We start from the raw sequence: 11,113 nt of genomic DNA, 5'->3' as shown, positions 1-11,113 counted from the left end.
TTTCTTTTTTTTTTTTTTTTTGTTTTGATTAGTTACACATGACAGTACAATGATCTTGACATATCATACATTTGAATCAGATGGGATATAATTTCTCATTTTTCTGAGTGTACAGGTTGCAGAATTACATTGGTCATGCAGTCACATATATACCCAGAGCAATAATAATGTCTGTTTTATTCTGCTGCCCTTCCATTCCCCCATCCCCTCCCCTCCCCTCCCATCTCTTCTCGCTACCCAATCTAATATGACACACTTCTCAACCACATAACTCTAGTAAACAAATAGGACCCTCTATTACCGATTTTGCCTATGACCTTCCACCCAGATTCAAGCAACTTTACCCCAATTTTGTTTATTTGTTGCCATTGTTCTTAAAACATTCCTTAAATCCTCTTCATGATGAAAGATTTAATAATAAAATAAAGTGCAATGAGAGAGGACTATCAAGGTTTTATGAGCACCCTGGGGAAGAGCATCACACAGACTGGGAATGTGGCTGGAGAAGTTAGGGAAGGAGTTAGGAATAAACAGGAAAGGTATCACAATAAGAATGACAATAACATCATTGGCACTGTGTGTGAGGCAACTTTCCATTACTGTAACAAAATACCAGAGATAGTCAACTTAAAAAGACAGACAATTTCTTTTGTCTCAGAGTCTCTCAAGTTTCAGTTCATGACCAATTGGCCCCATTGCTTTGAGCCCTTTGGTAGCATAATACATTACAAGTACAGATCAAGGCAGAGTTCTCACCTCACAGCTGAGAACTAAAAGACCTAGAGAGAAAGAAAAATGGACCATCACCCCGCAGTCTCCTTCAAGGGAATTCCCCAAAATGATCTAAAACTTTCCACTAGGCCCCACCTCTTAAATCTTCCACCACTTTCCAAGAGCACCAAGTCAAGAACCAAGCCTTCAACACAGGGTTTGCTGGGGCATAGCCAAGGACCAAACCATAGGAAGGATATCAGTGCTTCTCAAGTTTAAAAATTTTCTCAAGATACCACTCTTAGCCCCGTCATCTTGCTTCAGGTGCTGCACCATGGATATTCTGAATCTCACGTGCAGGAGTTTTGATTAGGTTTGAAACCCTTATCTAAGGTTTGAAAGGTGAGAGTCTTTTTAGGCTATTGCCTGCTGGTGTAGCTCCAAGTACGTCCAAAACAAAGGGCAGCTGGGCGAGGCAGCCCACGGTGAAGCTAGTCAATACGTAAGGCCGAGGGAGGGATGGCTCATTTCTGGGCAGCAAGACGATTATGGAGGACTTTACTGAGGAAGTTACCTGATATTGGAGAGAAACAAAGAGAGGCTTCAGACTCTGGCGATTTTGAAGCAGAGTGGTGTCTGTGTAGTGAGGAGGCTATGAAAGCACATGCCCTGGCCCACTGTACACCACAGCCCTGGGGTCTCCTTGGTGCACAAGAGCAGGGCAGTAGTGTGTTACTCCCAGTGGGAAGTCATTTTTCCTAGAGAGATCTACCTTGAACCCCATATCGGTGAGTCTGATTAACAAAAAGCATTGTTATAAGCACCCCTTTCCTAAACCACACCAGAGGCAATTAGAGCAAGGTCCCAGTGCTTTTAAGGTCCCTCAATAAAACCTTTCTTGATGGCAGTGATGGTGGTGATTAAAATGCTGCTAGTGGTGATTAGGATGATGACAATGTTGGTAACAGCTGCCACTAATTATTGAGCATGTCCACTCTCAAACCCCTGTGCTAACATTCATTAGTGTACTTAACCCTCACAACCACCCCCAGAGGAAGACAATAGTATGCCCATATTACAGATTAAGTCACCAAGACTCGGTTTTAATAACCTGCCCAATGTCACACAGGTAATTAAGTGGTAAAGCTGGGATGTGGATACAGGACTGATTGAGTACCCAGACTATGTGACAGACAGCTCTCCTGCCTGCCTCCCACAAAGAATTATGTATTGCAGTCACATTGTATTTCTGGCAACCACTTTTCTATCTTACCAGATACTATCAGAGTTGTAATAATAGAAAATTGATTGTTGAGGTTTGGCTTCTTACATCTCTCCTTTTCGTTGTATGCTTTTAGAAGACACGATGAATGGTTTGTTAGGTGTGCCTGCGTGTGCACGTGTAGGTGACATGTGTGCACTTGCCAATGTGAAGTCAGACACTGAAATTAGAAAGTATATAGAAAAGAGGCCCTCTGTAGAAATCGACATGATGGCCAAATCCCAGAATTTTCACTCATGAGGCATATAATTGAGAATGTCATTCAACCTCTCTTGTGTATCAGTCACATTGCCTTTAAAATGGGAATAATTCGAATTCAAGTTCATGGTGTTCTGCAGAAATATTATATATAGTAATTATCACAGAGTTAAAGGCTTAGAAATTGCCAGTTCCTATTCCAACCCCTCTGGCCTCATCATGCTTTTAGGATTTAATCCTGTTTGTGCAAAGAACCAAAATCAATGTCCAGGCCAGCCCTCTCCTGGGACATGTGTATCCCAGAGAAAGAGCATCATGGCCACCAGTACTAGACAGGGTTGCCATCAGTTTCTACTCTGCACCCAGATAAAGTTTAAACAGCTTGTTATATAGCAATACATTGTTTTCTGATATAAGCCCTCAGGTAGCTGAGCCACAGTGGCTTCCAACCACTCTGTGTCTCGTCTTTAAGTCTGCCGTCTCACCATGTAGAATGAGAACACTCTACTTCTGATTGATTTCAGCATCAGTCTCCTTACAGCTATTCTCTAACTTTCATGAGTATCCTTGGGAATTTCTCCTTTTTATAGTTAGCCCTTCAAGCCAGGTCTAACTATAAAAAGTGTGGATTTGAGTTACTGTAACAGTGAACTTATCTCACCTTTATCCAGTAAAGTATAGGGGACTTTACAAGGCTTAGAGGATATTCTTTTCTTCAACACTATTCAATATAAACTTCATTTGTTGGCCATTTTTTTTTAATGCATGAATCTCATCTCAAACTAACAGAGTAGACCAGAAAGCCAGTGCACATTCTGGGGCCTTTGGCTGAACCAAGCAAAACATAAATACAATAACAATAGAGCCATTGAAAACTCTGCACTCCTCACAGAAATGTGCATTGTGCATAAGCCAGCTCCATGGGAAGCCTGACTGCGTGCTGGGTGACGCCCTTGACTGTGATCAGATAAGCTGTCCCTTAATCACCTGCTCTCTGTAGTTGGCCACATATGTATGTTCTCTTAAATGACTTTGCCCCACTGTTATCCTAATTTGAAATTTTCTTTTTTAGCCACATAAATAGAAGAACACAGTTTGAAAATCCTGTCCTGGAAGCAAAAAGGAAGCTACAGCAGCATAACATGCCCCACACAGAACTTGGAACGAAGCCCCTGCAGGCCCCAGGTTTCCGAGGTACTGTACCATGTCAGCATGCGGTGTTGCAAAGAAAAGTGGTCTGACAAACTGTCTGCACTTGCAGATTTGTGGGTAGCTTGGGTCATTGCAAATAATTGATTTGCTTTCCTCAGACCCTTCTATTAGCTTTAGCTGGGTGTTTGCATTATTTCTAAACTAATGCATTTAACAACCACAGATTAAGTTAAAGCCTCGGGCAGTACCTTATAGGAAGTTACAGCGTGTTGCCAGGTGGAGATTAATGGGTTTTGACAGTGCTTCTATAAACTGCAGAGATTCATAGAGACTCAAGTTTGTCTTCTGAAAACTAAGCATAAGAATGAGGCTTGTTCTCCTTTGTGACAGTAGCCAGCTCCTCATCGACATTACCTAGGCCCAAATCCATGTTCCCTCACACTGCCCCGGAGAGGTCGCGCAGCGTGAATGATTTGTCTTACTATCGCCGCGACCACGCAGGGAGACCGTGGTCCTTCGGTATGTCCCAGGGCAGCTTGCAGAACTGACTGTACCTGAGAGCCACGTAGTGGGATGAGTGGCTGCACAAATGTTCACGTCTTATGGGCTTCTGTTCATTAAAAAAAAAAAAATCATGCTTTGAAGCCGGGCGCGGTGGCGCACGCCTGTAATCCCAGCAGCTCGGGAGGCTGAGGCAGGAGGATTGTGAGTTCAAAGCCAGCCTCAGCAATGGCAAGGCACTAAACAACTCAATGAGACCCTGTCTCTAAATACAAAACTGGGGCTGGGGATGTGGCTTAGTGGTTGAGTGCCCCTGAGTTCCATCCCTGGTACCCCCCACCAAAGAAAAAAAAATCATGCTTTGGAGTCAAGAGCCTAGACTTGCCTGCTGCTAAGGTTCACACTGAGCACTGCAGCACAGTGAAATGAATGTAAAGGTCCTCTCGGGAGCGTCTTTCCACTTGTAAGCATTGCTGCGGTGAACATAGGTGAGAAGATTGTATGTGGATTTTTTTTTCATTTATATTTTAAAGAAACTCTGTTTTCAATAAAGATATACCTGATAGGTATGTGAACAGAGATAAAGTAAACTCCAATATAATGACTCACTGTTTTACAATTTGTTTATTATATATCACCCAAAATGTAGCAACAGAAGTATCATACAAAATAGTTATCAAGTCACATCATCCAAATGCAACTAAAAAGAGTGTCATAAAATACATAGGTGAGGTTTAAAGGAGATGCTAATTCTGTCTCTTATTCTGACTGTTATTTTCAAAGCATTTAATATGCTTAGAAACATATTTACTACAGGTCACAGATCATAGCCAGAAAAGCCTATCATATAACAAATTAGTGGGCAAACTAAATGAGGGGGCTCAAGTTCTACTCAGATTATTTAGGCCCATGATTTGGATGTGTGGACATATTGTTACAAAATGTGTTACCTTTACATTCATAATTCTATCTAGAAGTATCAGCTCAGCTTGCTTTTTTCTCACATTTTAGAGTGTACTAAACACATTTGGGTCACCATAAATTTACTTTCCTGATTATCTTTATAGCATTTCACAGTATAGGGGTGTAAGCAGAAATGAATTCAGTCCCACATCCAGGTATTCTCTCTAAACAATTTGGACCTTTCAATAGGTGGTCATAGTCTACTGCTTCTCTATTTGTGATATCTGTACATGGTTAAATGCTGTGCCATTATTCTCTAAGACAACAACGAAGTCCATTTTGGTTTTCCACCTCTATCTCTTCAAGGTTCTGTGCAGGACCCACCATTCACATATACCTCCTACCTGGGTTCTTTCATAACTATAAGAGGAACATATCCAGATGTGTCTGGATGATTTGGGCTCTTTATCCTTTATCTGAAGGCTCTGGCAGCCTGATGATAGAGCCCTTTTAAAGTACAAGAAAGCTAACTAATGAGTAGAAATGCTGACTTGACAAAAAGTCTCTCGAAAACCAAACAGCCTTTGCATTTTCCCTGGATGCTTGGGACTGCACTGCATTTGTAGAAAGTTCTAGTAGTCTTGCTCCTCTTGCAGCCACCACCTGTTTGCATTACTGTGTAAGACCCTCACTCACCTCCACCCCTGGGATTGCTGCTCGTTGGCTGGTTTTCTGTTGTCCAAGAACTTTCCTTAAACATGCTTTTTCTTTTTTAACTTATATTGGCCAATGTAGAAAAACCACTCTTCACCCGGGATGCATCCCAGTTGAAGGGAACATTCCTCAGCACCACCCTAAAAAAGAGCAACATGGGTTTTGGATTTACCATCATTGGTGGAGATGAGCCTGATGAGTTTCTGCAGGTGAAAAGTGTGATTCCGGATGGGCCTGCAGCACAGGATGGAAAGATGGAAACAGGTAAGTTCCTTAGTGCTTGAGAAAATAGTTCTGCAATATCATTTTTTTTTCTGGAGGCAATTATATGGTGCTACTTTTGTGTGTTTAATTCAAAAGTTCTCCTTTAGGAAAACCCCAAGTTTTCTTTTTTCCTAAACTTAATATTATCAAGTGGAAGTATTTTGGAAACAACTTTGAATATCATTTTTGTCTTATTTTTCACACTGCCACTTCTGTTTGTTGGATTCAATGGACTCTTGAGATTGACACTTTCCTAATTCATCTCCAGAACTCCTTCTTTGGGATGTGATTAACATTTCACACTTTTCTAACTTAAGTTCAGCCACCCATACTTTTAAATCTATATTAATCTTGTAATATTCTTGTGCTAAATTGCCCAGGTTAGATATTTAAATATGCATGCCCATCTCATAGAGAAAAAATTTTAATGGCATTAGTCTTTATATGTACCCATACAATTTTCTAATATGTGGGGTTTTTTTCCTAGTTCTTACAAATTAATTTTCATATACAATTACTTAGATGTCTATCTATCTCTAAATTATAACTGAAATTAATTTCACATGGAAATATAGAAGCAAATTGTTAAGGAAAGAAAAATGTGAAGTATAGAAAAGTGCACAGAGTAGAGGAAAAAGTAATGAACTAGGTCTGATTTCACAGTCTGATTTTAAATTCTCCTACCTGGCCTTGAATGAGTTCCATAACTTATAAATATTAATTTCTATATCTAGAAAAAAAATGAAGAAATTAAATTTGATCTTGTGCATTTAAAATGCCAGTCAAGAGTTTAATAGTGTAACTTCGTAAGCCTTAGAATATTATACAGTAATTATATCTCCAAAGATATATAATCAATCACCATTTTTGCATTTTCTACAATGTTGATTTAATTTTTGATATCATCTTTCTAAAATATGTGGCTCCTATTACATATAAAAATTAGAGATTCGCTTTGGGTGTATAGATGACTTTATTGTGACCTTTATGAGTTGTTCCTCTGTGAGCTTCAAAGGGGTTTGTGTATGGAGAAATATAAAATTGAGGTCTTCATCTGACACTTTTTATTTAAAAAATTATCAATGCTATCTTATCATTTGTTAGTTTCTCCATAAATAACTTTTTACAAGATGTCCTTGTGAATGTATTTGACACTGCTGCTTACTAGTGAGTAATAATGTATATTTAAGGAGATGGTTCATCTCCTTAAAAGTTGAGATGAAGTTTCAAAACTAACTCACCTTTTGAAAACAAGTACTATTGTAAAAATCACATACACGTAATTTTCTGTAAGAGTGAGTTAGAAAGTGTCCAATTCCCCTATTCATCTGGTGATATTTTATCCACACTGTCTCTCTGCCAAAAAAAAAAAAAAAACACATCAAATAATTTAATTTAAAAAATTTATTGCCTACAATTAGATAAAAGTAAAGTCTGGGATTAATACTACTTTAGCAGAAGGGAAAGGATCCCCAGGGCTTTTGAACTTCAGCGAAATATTTGACAAATCCATTTCTTTTCATAGTAAAGAACCTAATTATTTTTCTCTGATAGAACCCAGTATTCCATTTTTCAAAACTAGAAGGGCTTCTTTCAGTGTAAACTTCAAAGACAAAATAAAATAAAAATATTTTCACAGCAAATCTTTTTCCTTTCTAACTCATTTTACTAGTTTGCCACACCCACACCATCTAACTTAGCTTTATTCAACAATGAAGTCAAAGATTTACTTAGAATTTCACCTGTTTTCTTCACTGAGGAAAAAAAATCACAAAGCAGTTTCTAATGGAAAGAGAAGAACCCAGGATTTAAGTCTATGCACTCTCTCCTCTTTGGTCTTCTGCTGATGCATTTAACAAATGCTTGCCAAGCAACTCCCTTTCATAGTCATTGCAGTGCACATGCCTGCAAAGACAAAAGTGACATGGACCTCTCAAGGAGGTTACATCTGGTTGGGTGGGGAGACTATCAGACACATGAGCAAGAAATTGTGACACGTAATGGGTCTATAGTGCCATTCTGTTGGCACAAAGTCAGGAGTCAGGGAGCAAGCATCAGAAAGTTTTAAAAAGAAAAGTGTGTTGCTTACTCTATAATTGTGTGAGGCTTTTATAGTGATGGCAATTCCCTCATTGGACAAGAATTAATAAAACAAAATGTAATTCTTCCTAAATATTGCAACATGTTTAACTTTTACTTCGAATAGGGAGATTATTTAAAAACAAATGTCAACACATTTCTGTGACATTCCACAAGTTATAATAGAGAGAATGGCTCTGCAGTTCAGCAAATATTTAGTGACTGTCTGTATAAGCCAGACGTTCTGTTAATTAATAGGGATGCAAAACCAGAGAGACAACTGTTTCTGTCTTCAAGAAGTTTACAGTGTAGAAATAATGAGTGATCTCTTAATGAATATTTATATCAATGCAACAATAAAAATAAGTACTTAAGGACAGAAATAGAACAGAGCAAAGGAGGGACGGCTTTATGGGGAGATGCTTAGGGAAATCCTCATAGAGAAGATGATGTCTGACAGTTCTGCATGATGAATAGACATTTGCTGGGTAGACAAGTGAAGAAGGCTGTTCAACGAGGTGACAGCATGTGCAGAAGCACAGTGGCGGGAAGACCTAGGAAAAGGTTTATATGCCATCACAGTGCATATTAATGAGTCATCTTCAACATGTCTTTATGGTAATGTAGCTAGTCAAATAATAACCACAAGGGGTAAAGGTTAACTGTTTAGACTTGCAACAATAATAAAAAATGATAAATTGGAAGGGCAGCAGAATAGAATAGACAATATGATTGATGTATGTACATTCCATGAATGTATTATATGTGAAAATACATTCTGCTGTCATGTATGACTAAAATAAAATAAAATAAATAAAAAATAAAAATAAATCATATGGCAAAAAAAGAAAAAAAATGATAAATTGTTATAGCCTCAAATAAAAATATAAATGCACATATACCTATATCTAAAGCCATTATCATACATTTTCAATGAGGAATTACGCATAAAGCTTTACTCTATGACTGCTGTTTTGTTTACATGTATCTCTAGAAAGAAAATAGCACTTGGCAAACAGCAGGTGCTCAATGAGTATTTAGATGGATGGATGCTCTTTATAAATGAAGAAGTGAAAATTGAATGAGCTGAAATCGGAAGTCCTCCTTTTTTTCTTTTTTGGTACTGGGGATTGAACTCAGGGGTACTTAACTTGACATCCTCTTTTATAACAGTCTATTTTTTGGTACTTAGTTGAGGTAGTCAGCATTGGAGCACAAAACAAATCTGCTTTCCAGTTTGGGGATGAAATTTAAAAGAAAATATATGCTAAGGACAAAATCATGTTTCTTTTTTGTAGAGACTTCATATAAAAAATAAACTTCAAGAATTACCAAAATAAGAGACACTACAGATAGGTAAAAAGATAAATCATTGAATCATTGATATTTAAAATCTGAGCAGTCTCATATGACATTGAAACATGAATAAAAATATTTCAGTTAACTTTCCTAGCTTTAGAAGGTCTTTAACTTAGATGTCAATAGTTTGTTGGGACACAAAGAAAAAAATCTCCTGTGCTGAAAAGTTTACCTAGGGTCCTGCACAGGAGAAACAAGGAGGGCTAGGGAATTTTCTCTTTCTTAGTCAGCCCTGACTCTTGGGAAAGAGTAGAGGACAGGAGAAAGAAGGGCAGTATGCTTCTGGCTGCTTTTTGACAACTAATTGAGCTGATTCCCACTGGTACTACAATATTCCAGAAGAAGGTTGCTCAGATGAAATTAACATGAAGCCCAGAAACCATCTAACTTCTGATTTTTAAGTATTCTACACATTCAAGTGATCAGGCACCAGAGACCTGTTAACATTCTTTAAAGTATTTTAAAAATCAAGTTTGATTTAACTTGACTTGCATAGAAGCCAGAGTCTAAAAGATATTTATATAACATCCTTCAGCTGAAAAGCATTCCTTGCTACATGATGTTTCCTGTTTTACCCCAGGCTAAGTTCTGAATCAAGGTTTGTGGTTGTCAACACATGTAGAGAGGAAAGCTGACCTATCAGTGACGTTCTCCCAGAGAAGGGGGTGGAATTGCAAAGTCACTCACAATCTGTTAGTTTTTATTTGCCCTTTAAAAATATTTACCCGTTTTATTAATAAGATCAGAGCAAGCATTCTTAAAGTTAAATATGGTGGCATTCTTCAGCCTCTGGCATTTCTTCATTTGAGCAGATCTCTGTTGCTGCTCTTGTGCTAATTGCTACTTCAATGTCTTTGTAAATGTCAGGGTCCAAGTCCAACTTTGTCAGAACCAATTGGGAGGTTTTTAACAATGCAAATTCCTATGGCCCCAGACCTGCAGGTTCCAAATATCAGGGACTGGTGCTTGGGAATGTGCACTTATATACTTTTAAAAATTGTCAAAGCTAGGCACACACATGGTTTAAAAAATAGCATCAAGGGCTGGGGATGTGGCTCAAGCGGTAGTGCTCTTGTCTGGCATGCATGCGGCCTGGGTTAGATCCTCAGCACCACATACAAATAAAGATGTTGTGTCCACCAAAAACTAAAAAAAAGATAAATATTAAAAATTCTCTCTCTCTCTCTCTCTCTCTCTCTCTCTCCCTCTCTCTCTCTCTCTCTCTCTCTCTCTCCCTCCCTCCCTTCCTCCCTCTTAAAAAATAGCATCAAAATATTTGTGCTACATAAAATATTGCCTGCCCTCTCCTGCCCCTTCCCACCCTCCAGGCCATATCCCAGATGCAATCAATTTGTGCTCTAGCCGATGTTTCTTTTGGTGGCTACCTTCACTCTTCTAATTAGTGCACTTACATACTGTTGTCTTAACAATTTAGAGATGACCTGTATTTATTTCTTTTTACAAAAAATAGAGCTTTAGTTTCTAAATACCCTATCTTCCCTCCCACATCCTCTCAATAAGAGTTTTGCACCTAATTTGATAAAGTTTATATAGTTTTTGCATTATTATGACTTTGTACATTTGTTCCTCATGCCCACTAATGTACCATAAATACATAGCTTCCCTTAAACACCATTTGACTTTCACATTGACTTTTTAAATGTTTTACTGCTATACCTTTCTTAAAATGACCCTAAGTTTTTCTCCCAAAAGTACCATCATATTCAATGTTGTAGAGGGTCTCCTTTCTTTATGGGTAATCCCTGTACCATGTGGGCTGGTTGTACAGCTGACACTTGGGAATTTGGCTTATGTCTCTCCCACTGTTGTCTTCTCGTGTGTCCTCATGGTACCAGGGCACTTTCCTCATGTCTTGTATCCTTGGTTGTTCATATTTTAAAGTGAAACACTAAAAAGTTATTTGGAAATCCTGCATTTGTAGCAGACTCT

The 11,113-nt window shown here is 38.4% G+C and overlaps 1 protein-coding gene across 5 annotated transcripts in view; it reads left to right on the top strand.

The window, feature by feature from the left end:
- Positions 1–11,113, top strand: part of Magi2 (membrane associated guanylate kinase, WW and PDZ domain containing 2) — a 1,275,072-nt gene that overhangs the window by 983,654 nt on the left and 280,305 nt on the right. For all 5 annotated transcript variants that reach the window (XM_048786215.1, XM_048786214.1, XM_048786217.1 and 2 more), the window contains exons 8-9: positions 3,264–3,385; positions 5,543–5,725. In XM_048786215.1, the coding sequence (XP_048642172.1) occupies positions 3,264–3,385; positions 5,543–5,725 (305 nt within the window). The remainder of the gene's footprint in view (positions 1–3,263; positions 3,386–5,542; positions 5,726–11,113) is intronic.

The sequence above is a fragment of the Marmota marmota genome, unplaced genomic scaffold (assembly GCF_001458135.2).
Source record: "Marmota marmota marmota unplaced genomic scaffold, marMar, whole genome shotgun sequence".
In the NCBI taxonomy this organism is placed as follows: domain Eukaryota; kingdom Metazoa; phylum Chordata; class Mammalia; order Rodentia; family Sciuridae; genus Marmota; species Marmota marmota.
Note: the sequence above shows the minus strand (reverse complement) of the source record. Positions and strands in the feature narration are given on the sequence as shown.